This window comes from Oncorhynchus masou, chromosome 2, assembly GCF_036934945.1.
Source record: "Oncorhynchus masou masou isolate Uvic2021 chromosome 2, UVic_Omas_1.1, whole genome shotgun sequence".
Lineage (NCBI taxonomy): Eukaryota > Metazoa > Chordata > Actinopteri > Salmoniformes > Salmonidae > Oncorhynchus > Oncorhynchus masou.
In genome coordinates, this window is record NC_088213.1 from 26,671,543 (window position 1) to 26,690,045 (window position 18,503).

The 18,503-nt window shown below is 43.5% G+C and overlaps 1 protein-coding gene across 1 annotated transcript in view; it reads left to right on the plus strand.

Annotated features, from left to right (window-relative positions):
• Positions 1-249: 249 nt before the first annotated feature.
• The window catches only part of LOC135557769 (rhombotin-1), a 28,184-nt gene continuing 9,930 nt past the window's right edge, over positions 250-18,503 (plus strand). Inside the window, exons 1-2 of the mRNA XM_064991366.1 lie at positions 250-1,099; positions 15,787-16,000. Coding sequence (XP_064847438.1) covers positions 1,078-1,099; positions 15,787-16,000 — 236 coding nt within the window. The 5' untranslated portion in view covers positions 250-1,077. The remainder of the gene's footprint in view (positions 1,100-15,786; positions 16,001-18,503) is intronic.

An 18,503-nucleotide genomic window follows, 5' to 3' on the forward strand; every position in this document is an offset into this window, starting at 1 on the left:
TGTAGTGCGCAAAATTAAAAATATTGCATAGTAAAACTGTATGTTTGTCTCCGTCTCTGTCTTGCTCTTTCCTGTTCTCTCAAACACACTCACAAACACGCGCACGCAAGCATGGACATACACAGGCATACGCACGCTGGCACCCTCACTCACACACACTGACGCATGCACACGCACTCACAGACAGACCACTCACACCCGAGCGCGCACAACACACACACGGGACACACGCATGCACACTTTCCCTTAGCTGTGCTTTTGTGTTTTGTCAGAATTAATGAGAAAAGTTCCCTTGCCCTAGGGGTAATTAGTGTCCTTGGAGTTAAATAAGCTAATACTTAGACACCTCTGGCACAAGCAATTATGTTTGTGTATTGAATAATTGATTCAAAGAGGGGGGAAGGGCTGCTAATCAGATCTGAGCATAATGAATTGATTTAATTAACAGGGGAATCTGAGGGTCTCTGGGAACTGCGCGCACTTATTCCGTAGCAAGAGCGGGCGCAGCACATAAATTGGAGAGAAAGGCAGTGTGAGTATGCTTTTAGCAGTTGGCAGGTCTGGAATTGGATTTCTTGAATATAGTTACAGTTTCGGAGCAAATGACAACGGGGAGAGAATTTCACAGCGCGGAGGGCTCTGTCGTCTAGTCTAAGCGTTTGATACGAGTACAGTTAGATTCAGGAGATTTTACTGCTTTCCATTCTTTGTTTGCGTATGGAATTTACGAAGACCAACCAACATTGTTTTACGGGTGTAAATTGCAGTTTCGTCCGGAGAGGCAATTTTCTGTATTTAGTAAGAGTAAACTGAGCGCGGACACTTTCTTTCACGATACATTATATTATCAATTGCCTAGAATAACATTCACACCCGCGTTCATGTTACAAAGGTTTCCGTTACTAACGCAGATACAAGCCAAGCGTTCGTGAATTTTCAGCTTGCTGAACACATAAGGACGATTCGGTCGCTGTTTCAAAGCTCATTTCTAAGAGAAGCCTTGCGCACACCGACTAGTGAAGCCTGCTGGAGCCGAGAACGGATCGTCTGGAGCCGGACTCCTCGTTCCTCAGGACGATGGTGTTGGACAAGGAAGAGAGTGAGTAACACCCCCGATGATGGTTATTTCAGCTGGATGTCACATTGGAACAGTGTTTGTTTTTGTACTAGGTAGATAACCCAGCCTACCTCAGGATATATGTTAACCCACATTCCCCGTCTACGAAAGACCCGTCTAGTAGACTTATTTGGATAACCGGTGGTAATTATTTGCGTTTTTTTGTTGTCGTGAAGAACCTTGCTATTTTACTTCAATATCCATTATAAGTTCTCAGCACTCACATACATACACATACGCCTATTTTTCTGAAAGACTACATGTCTTCTGCAATTTGGAGCTTTATGTGATGACTGTTCACATGATGGGCATTGCAACCTTAGCAACACAACTCGGCTGTAAAACATGGTACCACTTTCCCTCTGCCTAAAGTGCTCCTCGCATCCTCTGAAGTTACAGAAGCAGCTCTTTGACATCAGCACAGGATGGGAGATGCAATTCGAGTGCTTTTAACTTGATTGCAAATTTTGGACAGCACCATGCAACAGGGATGGCAGTTCCCTTTCCTAATGCAATACCTGTCTATTTTGAAATAGGCTATGTAGTTTAATGAACAAGTAATCCCATACATTTTTACTTTAGAGCAAACCTGTTTCTCGTGGCGTCCTATTTTGTGTGTAAGTTGATATTTAGTAGCATATTTCATACAATGCATACAAAAAGATAAAGCTAACCAAAAACCTCAAACTTGGAAGAAACTGTTGTGAAACTGGATCACTTAACTTCTGTTATCAGTTTGTGTATAAGTGCTATCCAAAGTTTTTTTTCTATCACTTGTGTAGCTGATCTATGGTGAGGTCTGTATTCTTAATAGGTAGGCTACTTAATACCTTCCCTCACAGCCTTCTAGGACCTAAAATAGGCTATTCTTGTCATATCTCAGAGAATACTGTCATCACACATTTGGTTTTAGCCAGACCCCCCCCCTAAAGTAATGTCTTGCAATTGTGACCCATTATTTATGTTTGAAAATTGATATTTCATATCTCTTAGCCGAGCATCCTTTCACTTACCCATCTAAAAACCAATAAAGGGATTGCAGTAGAAACATACATTGGTCTGTCTAGCTGAATCCATGTTGTGCTAATGTACCCAGATTAACTCAACTGTAAATTGTCTCCTTTTGATGTCTGTCTTACTAAAAGTTTCCAATATGATTCATGATTCAGATGCTTTTAACAACTATTGGCTAAGCAATATGGTAAATGTACAAGGTGATGCAAATGGCATTAGTGGGAAAGGATGCACAGGAGCATGTAATGCAGTCAATACTACATTAACTACTGATGCCCAATTACAGAACCAGGGAGAGTGGCTTTTAGGAGCATTAGGACTTGCAGAAAAGCTGAGATCACCTGCTGCTCATTGCCTAAAAGCTTCACCCTTTGCTTGCTGGGGCCGACAAAGTGCGCTGGCATTTTGGCAGGAATGGGGAGAGAGAGAGCTGCTTGGATCTGTGCTTTCCAATAGCTAGAGCAGGCTGTTAGTGATCCATTGGCTCAGAGACATTGCCTGCATTTTACAGTGTCCATACTAAGCATAAAGCCATTTAGGCTACTGTGTGTGTGGGCTACTTGGCAGTTCAGCATACTTCTTAAATGCTGCATATATTAGCCTACAGTAATGTGATAAGACCAGATCTTGTTTTCTACCTTGAATCACATAAGTTGGAAACTTATTCTCATGATTGCATTTTTTCTTAGGGAAAAAAGGAGATGTTGAGTCTGTGACAGCCTGAGTTTTATTGAAACACTTTGGCTTTAACAGTGCTGAACTTGTGAATATGTGTGAAGTCTCTAGGAGGTCTGATGCCTCACAACGATCTAGGGAAATAACCAGACAGCTCTCTCTCTTCTAGAGAAAAGCTAATCTTGTTTCCCACTTTTCAAATCTCTTTTGAGAAAGTAGGATACAAATCAATTCCCTCTCCACCTATTTTTAAACACTTACACATTTTACATTCATGTTTGACCTACTACAAGGCTCAACTTCACATTGACATGCAGCTCCAGTGTAATAATGGGTTACTTGGAGTTGTAATGAAATTGATTGGTTTAAAGGTTTTTACCATTTCCCCATGTATGAGCTGTGTGTGTGTGTTGACATTAAATGTGAAAACAGTGATGGTGGACTGGAACCACCTGCTCGTATCACTAACATGTAGTGCTATACCAAGTGGGTCATGGATATCAACTAGGCTTTCTGTCCACCTCAGACATTCTGTTCCTAGCTAAATATACCACCTCCCCATAAAACTCTATTGACAGATTAACCCAGTCTGAAAATATAGTACTTCTGGTATTCTGAAGATGTGTAGTGTGGAAGCACCACATCCTGAAATTACTTAATATGTATGTCTCTAGAAATGAATGGCACCACCTTCCCCAAATATTCCAGGTGAACATTTGTATTTTTGCCCTCTAATATAAAGTTTCCAATTGACTTCTAATTCTAGTGGAAAAAAGCAATTCAGCCATTTTCTTTCCTTCAAGGTATTAGGAACTATCAGCTGCAGCAGAAATAATTGGGTCCTCATTGTAGACATGTCTTTGGCTGATCATTCGCACCACTGGGCTTTCTAAGAACCTGGGCTGAGGAGAACCTCCAATCCTAAAACATGATGATAAATTCTTGGTTACCTTTGCACTTTAATTTACGACCCCGTGAGCAGCCTGTCCAATGAAAGGTGTACATTCATAAAGCAATGTTTTTCAAATGAATACAGAGACGTGATCTGTCGGCTACTGTAATAAAACTTGGGCTTCAGGCTCCGATTTTATTTTGAAATAATAAGAATTGCTTCATTCTTTACCGGAGTTACCATGGTAATTCTGTCTTGTAGCTATGTCATATTGATTTAGAAAGTGGACATTTATTCCCTTTCTGCGGTTTGATTTCTAATTTCCAGTTGGAGATTACTTTCATACATTTCTTAAGTCGTTTACTTTTTCTCCTCAGGAATGTAATTTTCTCTCTTGTATTTGCTACTTTTTCAGCTTATTGGCTTGTTCTTACTCTAAATTAAACTTGCCAATTTCAAATATTGAAATTGCACCTGTATCCTTTGCCCAGGGCTCTAAACAATGTTACAAGTTATTCCAACATTTCATATTGTGTGGTCACATCTAGTTATTAAGACGGTTTATCATGCCACCTGCTTCCTTATTGGAACACATCTCTCCTCTTTCACTTGAATACCTTCCCAGTCCAGTGGGGATATCACTGACGTATCAGTGGACAACTGTCTGGTAAACCTTGCTTGGTCAAATGTCTTGCCATTCTACTATTGTAAACCTGAATGATTCGTTATTATCACTAATGAAGACATGTTATGCAATGGCTCATATGGACAAACAGGCCATGTACAGTTTACAAAGGGATATCATTCATACAACAGTTATAACTCAATTACAATGTATGAACTCCAATGTGATGTAGGCATGGAAAACACCCCACACATTCACACCTCTCACTCGCTACTTGTGCCCTCTACGCTCTATGCATATACTGCCATAACTGTTCTCTATCTGTTCAATATGCAACACGACACTTCAACAAAAATATTAACTTCCAACATACTGAATTTGATGTCAGTAAATTTAATTTCACCACTTTTAAACAGTGAGTGCTTGATTCAGTGTGATCTACTATGATCTTGCATACACACAGTTCTCACCAGACCCAATGATATCTCCCACCCCAAACCAGATCCCTATCAGAATTGTTTCACATCAGTGACTGCAGAAGAAGCATGTCCTTTCCCATAATTTCAGTGGAGCTCAAAGGGCTGAATGGGGACTGAGACACGTGTAAAGCAAGATCCTAGTGCACCCACCTTCCTCTGGTCCAAATGGCTGCTCTCATCAGAGGCACACTAACTCAATGAAGCACTCCTGAGCTCTTCGAGCATCCTTTTATCATATCCAGAGGCCACATGCTCTCTCGTTATATTACAACTTCTTACAACTAAGATTAATTTTCCCTATGCATCATGTAAGAAAGAGTGACAATGTCTATGTTTCTGTTATTGTTAGAAATTCTTCTCAACCCGCACTATTATTCAAAATAGTGCGTGGTGGAGGGGGGTGCAAAACAATGTCAGTAAACACGGAATTCTCTAAAGCTCCAAGGATACCTACTCCAACGTTACACAGAGAACCTTTTTAGATGAATGATTATTTTAGACCAACTTTTATGACCTCTCAAAACAACCTTATTTCTCACCTTGAGTCTTGAGATGAATGCAGACATGCTCAGCATTCCGACATAGCCCTTCTAGTAATTTAATAGGATCTCGATGTCATAAACCCCAAGTTCCAAAATGGGGTGAAAATGGCAGCCATATTTATCTGGGAGAAAAATCCAAACCAGTCGAATTGGAAAGAATGCCAGTAGACACATAATCCAGATTTGATTTATGCAGGAAAATTAAAGTATCAGAAGTTGTGTAATGGAATTATTGTCATATAATTACGAAGTTTATATTGGTTTTATAACACATTTCTGTATAAATAACCTCTAAAATACAGTGCACAAAACATTAGGAACACCGTCCTAGTATTGCATGTCCTTTTGCCCTCAGAACAGCCTCAGTTTGTCAGGGCATGGACTCTACAAGGTGTGAAAGCATACCACTGGGATGCTAGCCCATGACTCAATGCTTCCCACAGTTGTGTGAAGTTGGCTAGATATCCTCTGGGTGGTGGACATTCTTGATACACACAGGAAACTGTTGAGCGTTAAAAAAACAGCAGCGTTGCAGTTCTTGACACACTCAAACCAGTGCGCCTGGCACCCACCAAACTCACTTAAATATTTTCTTGCCCAGTCACCCTCTGAATGGCACACATACACAATCCATGTCACAATTGTCTTAATCAGTCTCCTCCCCTTCATCTACACTGATTTAAGTGGATTTAACAAGTAACATCAATAAGGGATCATAACTTTCACCTGGATTCACCTTGTCAGTCTGTCATGGAAAAAGCAGGTGTTCTTAATGTTTTGTACAACAAGTGTAAATGTAAACAGACCATAAATGTCTCTATTTCAGTTTTCTTGGATAGCTGTGAAGGCTATATGATACAGTATCAGTACTTGTTGCATTTACATCTTGTCTAAGTCCCATCAACTGATTTCAACCAGTGTATGGCTGTGGATTGACTGAATGGAATGTTGGCATAATGGCACCTCATTTGAGAAATGTATGGAATCATTCCTCTAAAGCTGGCTGGCTTGCCAGCTAACGAACATATAGTGCAGATAAATTCATTATTTTACACAATCTTATCACAGTGCTGGCAAACCATGGTTGACCAATTCCCTTACCAAAATGTTTGCCCTTTATCCCATTCTTACTACATTTGCACACACTGTATGTAGACTTTTCTATTGTGTTATTGACGGTACGTTTGTTTATCCCATGTGTAACTCTGTTGTGTCGCTTTGCGCTATCTTAGCCAGGTTGCAGTTGTAAATGAGAACTTGTTCTCAATTGGCCTCCCTGGTTAAATAAAAAATCACAAGGTTAATGTCCATTCTAGTATTGTAAATCCTAATTCTAAGACGGAGGTAATGCAGACACGCTCTGTGTTCAGAGGTAATGTCCCAGTCATACATGCTTGCTGACCTTTGATTCATACACAAGTAGTGTTATTCTGCTTCACATTGTGGTCCTTTGAAATCTCCGTGATGGTGTCTCAAGTAGCCCTGCAACAGGAGCCTAATGGTACATGCTGTGTATGCTCTACTGAGAGAGGCTATACAGTTCCATATTGATGATTTTACAGTTGGTGGTTTTTAATTGACTTTCTCTGGTCTTAAAAGTGTATACTATTCTCCCGACTCGTCTGGTTATAGCAGGAATCACTGCAAGGCTGAGATGCCTTGTCTGAGGTGGACTGCTCTTGCACAGATACTCTTGCACAGTACATTGGTTTCGTGTGTTACATTTACTGGTAAATGTTGTCTTGTATTGTCACTGCAACAACCTCTCTCTCCTTGGACTTTACAGTAACAGGTTGTTAGTTCACAATGCAGTGAAAAAGGTCCAAAATAGGATTTGAAAGATATTTAGACATACAAAAGGAATGCTGTTTTGTTGAATGTTTAAATGAGCTAGTGATCGCTGTAAAGAATAATTTGTGGGAATTGAATACCGCGGTGTAATTGTACCAGTCTGTTTGTACATGCACGTTTCCATTTTGAAGCAAATTGATCTGCCGTTATGCCTATTAACTGCAAGACCTTGTATAATCCCTCCTGAAATAGTCCCCTGATACGTATTGGTTCATGTTTACTTGGCGTGTGTGTTGCTCAGTAGGGGTGGAGGCCTTTGGCGGTACTCATTAACTCAACTGTATTTCTCTCTTCCAGGGAGATCTCAGTTTTCTTGGAAGCTGCTAGGGATTATTGAACCCTGGGTTGTGTGGTGACTCAATTATGGCTCAGGTACTGCTTCTCAGTTGAGGATGTGAGTTCAATTTGGCATTCTGATGAGGGAGGTGCTTTAATGTTTTGGGACATTTTAGCTTCTGAAAACGGTAACCCTTCAGACGTGCTCCTTTAAAGGTGTTGCTGTACTGATACCATTTTCATAATGAAAGATGCGCAGCACATTTGGCTGCCTCACATTTGAGGTAAATTGTGAAGGATAAGGAGGAGGCATGCAGTGAGTAGAGGACAGGCTAAAGAACAACCACTTCCAACAGAAGTACTTAAGATCTTAAAGGCAGATATCCTTTTATTTTCTGTTCCGGCAACTAAAGCTTTTTCACTTCCAAGTACTCTCAAATAGAGTCTGTGATACTAATCATTTTAAATGTAAAGCCTATAAGTGACTATTGTTGGCCAAAACAATATGTCACAAATGTATTCAGGTCAAGCACTTCAGAGACATAAAATCTACAGTACACCAGTCTACACCGAAATGGAGGGCAATGCTACTTAAAACACAAGAGACAAATAGCAAACAGCATAGAGTGCTTGCCGAGAACTAACAATATCTGATTGGTTGACCTTCAATAAGTCAAATGTTGAATAACTAATTAAAGGCTGTGATTGCAGGTTTATTTTCCCCTCCTGAAAGCGGGGAGATTGGGCAGCGGGTATTGAAGTTGAGGATTTAATCATGGCTGACAATGAGTTTGCCTACACAACCACAGTTTGATCCATTAGACGTGAGTGGCAGCTGAGATCCATGTACACTTACTATTGTGGTCAGCTTTAATTGAAATTGGTAACGGAGTGTGGAACATAATAACCCCCTGCGTCTATTCATGTACACACACGCTCAGACATAACGGATGCACACAAGCATGCTCGCGCACACACCTATCCTCTTGCAGGCAAGGTTTTTCTGTCCCCGTAACACCAACACGTGACAGATTCCCCTGGACTAGACAACCCAATAATGGAGTAGGCATTTCATTTAACTCAAGAGTTGTGCTAGGGTTTTAAAAATGGCATTGAAGAATAAAGATCAGAATGGCAGGCGTAACACATCTAAGATGTCGACTGTGATGAAACAACATTGGCTATTATAAAGACATCTGGAGAAGCTAATATCAATAACTCCTACAGCATTCCTAGCCTGCGAACACACCACCGCAGTAGGTCAAGGGCCCTGCCTAATGCAAACCCTACCATCAGTGTGTGGACTGTCAATGGCGACCAACCTGTCTTGGTTCCCCTTACAATCCCGGGGCCTTTGAGGCCCTACACTCCTACCGTACATCTAACCTGGCGCATTATTGACCCCATAAGGAGACAGAGCCATGGTGTAGGAGTGAGGGCTGCTTAAATGACGTTGGAGGCCCGTTCCCCGAAACAACTGCCCCTGTGGCGTATTCTCATTATTCAACATTAAACGCCCCTCATGGCTCACCACAGTGTGGGGTTCTTTTTCCCCTCCGTTTCCGACTCACCGCGGACCCTGAATGGCACACCTGTCTCCTGGCATATCCTTTGAAATAATAAGTGTGCTGTAATTGCAGGGGAGTGGGGATTTCATACATCACTTCCTGACCTTGGGAGTGACACAAACTTTAGAGGCTACATTTATGCCTCCTGAATGCATTTTTAATGTGGGCTAAAATGTGTTTGGGCATTATTCTGTGCCGGATGGCGGAAAGCATCTGTGACAGTGCTAATGGTTACATTTTGCCAGGAATCATGAAGTGGCAGATACGATTGTCCCCTTTTATCAAACTCTGAAAAGATCTGGTTGGAGAATAGATGGATTTATTGCCTTATTCAAATGCTAATGCAATCGGTGAAAAAATGAATTGAATTCACACATATGAAGATGCATTCATCATCCGGGTTATTGACAGCCCTGCTGGCAGTCGCCCTAATGGAACTGTGGTGAGGTAGATGGCTCAGAGCTAGCCTGAAAGAGGCTCAGTTAACAGGTTAATGGACATTGAGTTAGCAGATTCAGAGAACTAGCCTAACAGAGGGTGAGTTAGCATGCTAAAAGAGGTTGATTTAGCTGCAGGCTAATAGGGGAAAGGGGGATACCTAGTCAGTTGCACAACTGAATGCATTCAAACAAAATGTGTCTTCCACATTTAACCCAACCCCTCTGACTTAGAGAGGTGTGGGTGGGCTGCCTTAATCAACATCCACGTCATCAGTGCCCGGGGATCAGTTGTTGGTTAACTGCCTTGCTCAAGGGCAGAACGATAGATTTTTCCACCTTGCCGGCTTGGGGATTCAAACCAGCGACCTTTAGGTTACTGGTCCAACACTCTTAACCACTAGTCTACCTGCCACCTTTAAGAGGTTGCCTATCAAGGTAGCTTCTAGAGGTTGAGTTAGCAGCAGGCTCAGAGAGCTAGCCTAACTGAGCACTAAACAAACTGACACTGCAGGCCCTCAACAGAACCGGCCTAACAACAGTTGATTGGCTGGATACAAGGTCAGACCCCCCACTCACTCTCCAAGCCTCAGATTGTTCTCCTGATCTTTCTTCTACGGAAGTTCTTGGAGCTAACCCTGCATAACGAGGGTTAGGAGCGATGGGCGTTTCTCTATTTTATTCTCGCTCTCTTTTGTGTGAGGGCTGTCGACAGCTCACCTTCCAAAGCTGTAATCTCACCATGCTCGTGAACAACCAAGTGTTGGAACAAGTTGGCTTCTGTAATAACTCGGAAACCCTGCCGGTTTCTCGTCTCAAAATAAGCAGTAATGAATATAATTAGAAAGCTGTTCCATATCTCTCTGATACATTTCTTTTTTAATTAACCCCATGTGAATACATTTAAAATAATAGGGGGTGAAAGTGTGGAAAAAAACTACCTAATGAAGTTCTGTTAATTGGGATTGTTTCTGCAGCCAAACCACAGTGAGTTGGGGCCACCAGGAGCTAACAAATCGTGCTGTAAGCATCCCTGCCTCCACAGAAAAGGGCCCATGCTGACTTCAAGTGTAAGAAATGCACCTCTGACGTGATGGAAATGACCGGCGGCCTGGAGAAAAGGCAGCCCTGTTCCAGGCCGCTCTACTGAGACTCCCCACACCGCGCTTGAAGCCGGGCCAGTGTTATTGCAGCCCTAATGCGGTCGCCTCATTTGGAGCGGATCAGGAGTAATTATGGTGGGGAAAGTGGCTGCTGACCACGGGGGTCAGGACACTTGTAACGTGAAAAGAGCAATTATTTCAGAAGACAAAACTCTCCCTTATCCCGGGCAGGGCCAGGGTCAATGCAAGGGACGGCTAGGCTCAGTTTCACCGGGGCTTATTAGCCACTGCAAAGTTTGCCAGTGTGCATCTCGTTAATGAACAATCCCCTCATCGGCACCAGGCCCTGCTCTACCCCACTTACCGGGGCTGTTAATTATGTCATAATCAGAGCATGCAAGCCCAGCAAGCACTTCTCACAGACCCAAGCATTCATAGCACAACCGTCTGGAAATGTGGCTGTACTGTAGTACACTGTAAGAGATCACACCCAGACAGAACCCACAGGATTAGTCTAAAACATGCTGAATATAAACCCATGTGTCATTGACTGTATTGGCCTGTGAACGACTACTGCATGTGTTTATCCTGTCTTGGAGCGATATGCTCCAACTGCGGAGGGAAATATGAATCCTACAAAGTCTTGATTATGCTTATCATTTTGAATGCACTCATTTGTCTCCTTTCAGCTGGCCTATATTCCAGCTGATATTATGACCAGATGTCTTGTGTTTTGTCTTGGCAATAGAGGAGAATTGGTGTCTACAGGCTTAATTACAGTAATGATGTGAGCTGATTGAAAGGGGCTGATTCATGCAGACAATGGCAGGACATCTGCCTGAGATCCCCATTAACCTCCATGGCGGCTGCCTCGGCCCTGTCTGGGACAACATTCTATTCTGGATTGCCATGGCCACAGCGTTTAAAGTGAGAGGGAACACAAAACCCTGGGTTTACAGCTTCAGCCTCTTCCAAGCCACTGCAATATTCACTGGAAATTCTACTTGAACAATGCCACCACTGGTTAAGCAGCTCAAATGGTTAGGCTACACCAACAGGACTGAACATCGCTTTTACCAACCCAGAATCTAGGATTTCATTGTGCCCACTCAACATAGTAGAAAGAAACGCCTAATAATAAACACTAGATTATAATGACTGAATTGAAATGCTGTCCAAGAGAGCATGGTTAATTTTCCCATTATGGAGTTGATCTGTTAGATGGTTTCTAAAGCCTATCATATCCTTATTGAGCAATGCTTAAACAGGAATCCGTGTATAGATTCATAGTGCCTGAATTAATATGTCCGTCTGTCTTCTGGAGGAGTCAGTGAGTCACAGATGAGATGATGAACACCGTTGTTTCACTTGAATGCAGTTGTTAGTAATGTAGCATGTAATTTCTCGAGGCATCTCTCAGCGTCTGTCATTGTGGTTACCAGTCTCTTATTTACTGCAGTGAGCTGGGAGCAGTAATTATATGGGCCCCAGAGATGAGGTCCACTCAGCCCAGCCTCCCCCAGAGACAAGACGCTCCCTGAGTGATGCTATTCTACCCCCTTCCCTCCGCAGGAACCTAGGGAGCCTGCGTCACATCAAGGTGTCCCTCCACCTAATTGATGAAATGTATTTAATTCCAGAGTGACTCCACCCACCAGGTAGTGATGTTCTGTAAGGTACGCAGCACATTTCTATTCAGATGTGCTTATTTAACAGATTAGCATGCAAGCAGATGTATGATAGGAGAAGGAGAAAAGGGGATTGGAGGGCAAATCCTCCCCTATTTCTCTCTCTCCATCACTCCTTGTCTAATCTGAGGATGTACCATGCAGATGTGATAATTGCATTTCAATGCTTTAAAACGTTTCCTTGAGTGCACCGAACAGCTTATTTTCCTTTTAAAACGTTAAGTACATCAAAAGGGTTACCACATAGATTTTATTTTTAGATAGTGGTAAAAACTGATCTTGAAATGGGCTTACATAGAAATCGGATGCTATCTCTATAATGGAAAGTACATGGTCTGACCGTTTCAACGAAGAGGAAAAAAACATAACTGTACATATTGTTAACAGATAAGGTCTTTTAAAAAAGAAGAGGGTGGAAAAAGACTGTCAGCCCTTACACCAAGTATTAATGGCAAATTTATTTATTTATCAGGGAAAATATTTGGCAAGGCGAGAGCTCCCTCTTTAAAAGACAAATGCATTCCCTGTTGAAATATGAGTCATGGTCTAGCAAGGTGTTTTTTGGGACACCAAACGACACAGGAAGGTCAGTGGCACTTGTATCTGTTAAATGGATTGGATTAAGTGGAGGCTGCCTCTTCGGCTGCGGCCGTTTCCTTTTCTAATGTAACTTTTTGTTCTCTGAGAGGCGCAGGTTGGGAAGGCGCTGTTCCACTCAGGGATTTCACATGGTACTAAGTGTGGTGCAAAAAACGATTCTCCTGGTATTAAGGAAATTGACATGACATTTGTTTTATACATTCATTTATTCTGTCACTACTCTTTGTTTAGGAAATGCTACATGCAGTGTAGTTACTACTGGAGTTTGAGGCAATTTTCCACAGGCTGTTTTGGTAGATGACATCAAGCACGTGTTTCTTCCCTGAGACAGCAGGATCTGTGCAGTAAGCATCCTGGCTTCCTAAGGTATCTGAGGCTTTTCCTCTGTTCAGGCAGCACTCTCAGGCCCATAGAGGGAGCACTGTGTACATGGTGGTGGGGAGGAGTGTCAGACTCACTGCAGTTTCAAGTCTGGGTTAGGGAATAGAACATTGCCACATTGATGTTTAGGATGCCTCTCAACATAGGGAGAGCTCCAAAGAGGCTGGAACAGGGACGTGCTGTACAGCCCTTCCACAGAAGGGGTTAAACCCCCTCCCTTGCAGAGTTGATGTAAAGCACACATGTTATGTAACAGGGTGGGTAGATGGTATGTGGGGGGGCGGTGGTCGAAACCAATTATGAGTTGTTCTCTGGAGGTGGGGAACGACCTTTGTGTATAATTAGTTATCTTATTTAAAGCAAAGATTTTGGGTAGAATAACTAATTAGCAGTCATAAAAGGCAAATTAAAGATTTTTGTGTGATCCCTGAGGGAATTGAGGAAACCCCATTTTGTTTTGCTATGCGCATGCACAAACCACACGAGCACGCGCGCACACACCGCACTCTCTCTCCTCATTAAGACTGTTTTTAGTTCTGTGGAAGGCTGACAGGCGAGCACTGTTGGCATAAGTGCAGAGAGCTCCTCTAACAAGCCATGAGATGCAGGTAGAACAGACCACCCTTAGCTAGTGTGGCTTCAATTTGAAGCTTTTTAGCTTCATTTACACTCAACATTGGTATTTATAGCAGGCTTTGTGATCCTAATGCGCCAGCTTCTAGGGGCCCGTTTTGGGGAGGGAGGAGGTGAGGGAGCTGGAGGGTAGGCAGAACACTAATTGATGGTTCCCATCACCAGCGCTGGACCAATTAGCCTCCTCTTTCCACTTGTGATAAAGAAATGGGGCGAAGGCTGAATACCACCAGAGCTCTTATTCACATACAAACCAAAGCCATCAATTTAACTAACAAGCTCACCCTTTCCCTTATTTTAAAAGGAGAGATGCTAATTATATTACATTCACAGTATTACTGATGGTCAGAAATTGCTGAACAAATCTGGATCCAATAAGTGGTGTGTGTGACCGAGAGGAAGAGAGACCGGAACATGTGCTTTGGTATTCAGACGAACAAAGTACTTTGACAAAGTGCTGAGGTTTTTGTGCAGGGAAAAGACGACATGCTCAGAGAGGAGAATCAGGGGCATTGGGTGATACACTGCCTAGCTACCAGCAGAGGCTCTGTTTATCATGGAAATAACGACTATGGTTCCAGTGAAACTACAGGGTGGCTGCACAACACCACTGACATCCAAACACAACTACAGAGGACATCAACACACGCATTAGAGCACTACTCTCCTGTAACTGCCATCTCTCTCAGACAAATATACTGTAGGTCAATACAACTGTCTTTACTAGAACACAACACCTCAACAACAGATCACACCTCCGAGGATAAAGACAAAACATCTAGAAAATGTACTGGTTATCTAAAAGCTATCAAATTCAAAGAAAGCCTCCCAGCATACCATGTCTTTAAACCATCGGGCATTTGCCGTTTTATTGGCACCCACATACAAAGCGATGACCGTCCTTCCTCCCTGTGACGCAGGCTGCGTCCGGTTTTTGAGAGAAATGTGTTTTGAAAGCAGAGAGGCGAGCGGTGGCCGTCGTGTGTTCTATTAGACAGATCAATAGCTCAGTATGTGAGAGAGTCTTAAGAGCTGTTGTCCTGTGCTTTCAGCTGTGGCAGACCTGTTAGTGCTATGGAGGGGTGCCGCCTGCCACTGCCTCTGTACCAGTAGTGGCCTGAGGGGGGCTTTTAGTCCAAACACAAATGTCAACCACACATAGACTATTAGTGTTTAGTGCAGTTATTAAATGGACTTTATTTGTCCTTTAGGAGGCTAAAAGGCGCACTTTAAGGGGACCTGCGTGACAGCGGGGCAATTTGCGGGTTTAGTTACTCAGGCTCGCTCGTTGCTGACACATGAGTACAGATAAGTGTTAAAGAAGGAAAGGCTGTAATGCAGTGAGCCTGGTGTGTGTCTGTGTGAGTGCGCGCTGAGAGGCACTTAGGCCATAACATATCTCACTGGGGTCTGCGAGCAGCGTTCATGTGGTCAGAGGCGTTTTAAAAGGTTAATGTTAATCTATACCAAACAAAGCCCATGAGAAGCTTTTACAGCTGTGGACAGTTCAGAGCAATGAGCGCTGATGAAATGGTAGGTGACTAACATAATATACAGCATGCTGTAAATACCACGGTAAGCAATATGACTCTGTTACGAGTACAGCTAGGCCTGCCTGCGTAGTATGTTCCTGTTGCATTGTATATGGTTTACCTGGTGTAATATAACATCTGTTTCCATGGGAGCAGCAAGTGGAGTGAATGTAGTCCAATGTGACGTGTGCCTATCTGAACGGAAGAGTGTTCATGTTAATGCATATGAAGCAGAGAGGCAGTGCACTTTCTCGTGAGGCTCTGCTGCCTCCAGACACCGCAGCAGCAGCCTTATCAAAAAGAGAACATGAAAAGTCACTGGTGTTCCTGGGCAGTGAATCACGCCGCGGCGTTTGTCTCCTTATCGCTACAGGTGTGCCGATGCTCTCCGTCCAGCCCAAAGGGAAACAGAAGGGGTGCGCTGGCTGCAATCGCAAGATTAAAGACCGCTACCTGCTCAAGGCCCTGGACAAATACTGGCACGAGGACTGTCTGAAATGTGCCTGCTGCGACTGTCGCCTGGGGGAGGTGGGCTCCACCCTCTACACGAAAGCCAACCTCATCCTCTGTCGCAGGGACTACCTGAGGTAAGAGAAGCCACAGTCAGTCGCCCCTCACAGAACAGAAAGGCCGCGCCCCACCTAGGGCTGTGTCATTAAAAAGTGCTCTCACTACCGCTAGTGTAGCGCCACCATGAATGTCTATGAACCTGCCTCTCACTAGAACTGTCTAATTTGGGTCCATTTGTATGTGAACCAGTGTTTGTTTTTTTCCTCAAGCTTTTAGAAGACATTTCCTCCCAGGCTGTTTTAGTAGATCAAGCGCCTGTTTGTTCCTCATTATAGGATATCGATGCTGACTAGATGTGTGTCAATTAAGCCTGAATCCCATTATGCTCATGTGCTGACTCTCCCCAGGCTCTGATCTGAAGCCTTGGGAAGGCAGAGCGGAAAGTTTCCAGTTCCATGTTTTAGCTCTTTTTTTTCTGTTTCAATTTTGTTGCTTGTTTACATGAACACAGCACTCTCCCCTCGCGGTACAGACCTGGTTTCAGTAACAGTAGAGATGGGTCATGTTGTTCTGGGAAGACTCCAGGCAGGCTAGCTTCAACCTCCATCTGCGGCTCAATGTTTTCCCCCTGTACTCTGCCATCTGCTTGCTAAATTAAACATGATCATTTCCTGGGCGTTAAGTCACATTCCCTGGGGCTTCCGAATGAGATCCTACCATTTATCCCCGAGACCATCCCCTGGGGGCCAGCCTAGAGACCTTGCTGCCCCTGTCTTTCCCCTCCCTCTCCCACCCTGCCCTACCAGCAGGTCCCAACCGAGAGGGGCTTAGGGACCGGGCGTTGAGAGGAGCCATTACCATCCATCAGCTCCCACCAAGAGTTAATGCTGTTAAGATGCAGTGAGAGAGGTTCACTAAACTGCTGCTGCCCCCGGAAGGGGCAGATGGTGCAGATGAGGTCATAATAAACAGCGCAAATGACAAGAGAAGGCAAAAATTATTAAGCCAAGAGTGGCACTTTTGATATGGTTAAATATGATCCCTTAAAAGGGCCGGCTTCTCCCTCCCTCTATCTGATTGATTTCTTCTCCCATTATGAAGGCCTTATCGTGGACATCAGCTCCCTGATGAAAATGTGTTCCTATGGCACAGGCCAGAAGGGGCTAACTGGCCTGACAGGCAGCTCTGCAGAAAGCAAACTCAAAGCAAGACCAGGTGAGAGAGGGAAGAAAATGAGGGGCAGAGGGGGCTAGAATGAGAGGGAGGAAGCAAGGGAAAGATGGGCTTTCTGTGTTTCTGCCTGGACCCCGATGGCCTAATGAAATCCAGCCCACTCATCTGCTCTTCAGCCTGAGACAAATGCCTGCAACTTAATGGCTGGAGATGTTTGAGATGAATTCTATTATGGAACAAATTAAAAATGTTCCCTTTCTCAGCAGCAAGGGAAGAGACCGTTTTTAGCTCATAGTTTTAAAGTAGGTGACGCAGGCTCCATACGCCTTGTAATCCCCTCACAGAGCCCCCGTCCTGCACGGAGAGGAACGCTTCCCCTCACCTCCATTAATGAAGTGGAATCCTCCTGTATGGAGCTGCAGTTCATTAGGGACATGCAGCCAGGGTGGATCAAACACTATTTATTTCCCTGGGTTTGGAGCCCTGCCATGCGCACATTAATTATGATAGGAGCTCCGTCTGTGTTCGTCCTTCAGGAGCACCGGTAACATCTTGTGCACGCCCCCCTTCCCCTCGCTCTCCCCTGCCTGGCCTGCCAGCAGCGTCTTCTTCTAAAACCTCAGATCAGAAGTTTCTGAATTCACTTGACATTCTATTCCCTCCGTTGTAAAAGACTGGGTTGGTTTAATAGCAGTTTTACCACACTTTCATTATCACGGAGAACAATAGATTAATTAGGTGTTTCATTTTTGTCTGGGACTCAGGATCTGGCGACCTCGCCAAAGAAGGTTGACAAGCCAGTCATGCTTTTGATCGGCCAAACCCCAAGCCTGACATTGTTTTATCTTCTAACTGACAAATATTTTAGGGGGAACAGACTGTATCAGTCATCTACTTATCAAAGTAGAGCGCTTTTAATTGAAATTTTAAAAGCACTTTTTTTTCAAGCTAATGGACATTGTAAGTTATGCAGTACCAACGGCGCTGCAATGGAAGTAGATATTAATAAGATGTTTTGATGACAGTTACTGTGGATGTATTCATGTATGTCAAACTTCTCTGCCACCCACCGGAGAGACTTTGAGAAAAAAATATATAAACTACAAAACGTCCTATATAAAAAGAAACGTCCTCTCACTGTCAACTGTGTTTATTTTCAGCAAACTTAACATGTGTTAACATGTGTTAAACTTAACATGTGCTTTTCGCTGGCCATGGCAGAACACTGACATTCCTGTCTTGCAGGAAATCACACACAAAACGAGCAGTATGGCTGGTGGCATTGTCATGCTGGAGGGTCATGTCAGGATGAGCCTGCAGGAATGGTACCAGATGAGGGAGGAAGATGTCTTCCCTGTAACGCACAGCATTGAGATTGCCTGCAATGACAACAAGCTCAGTCCGATG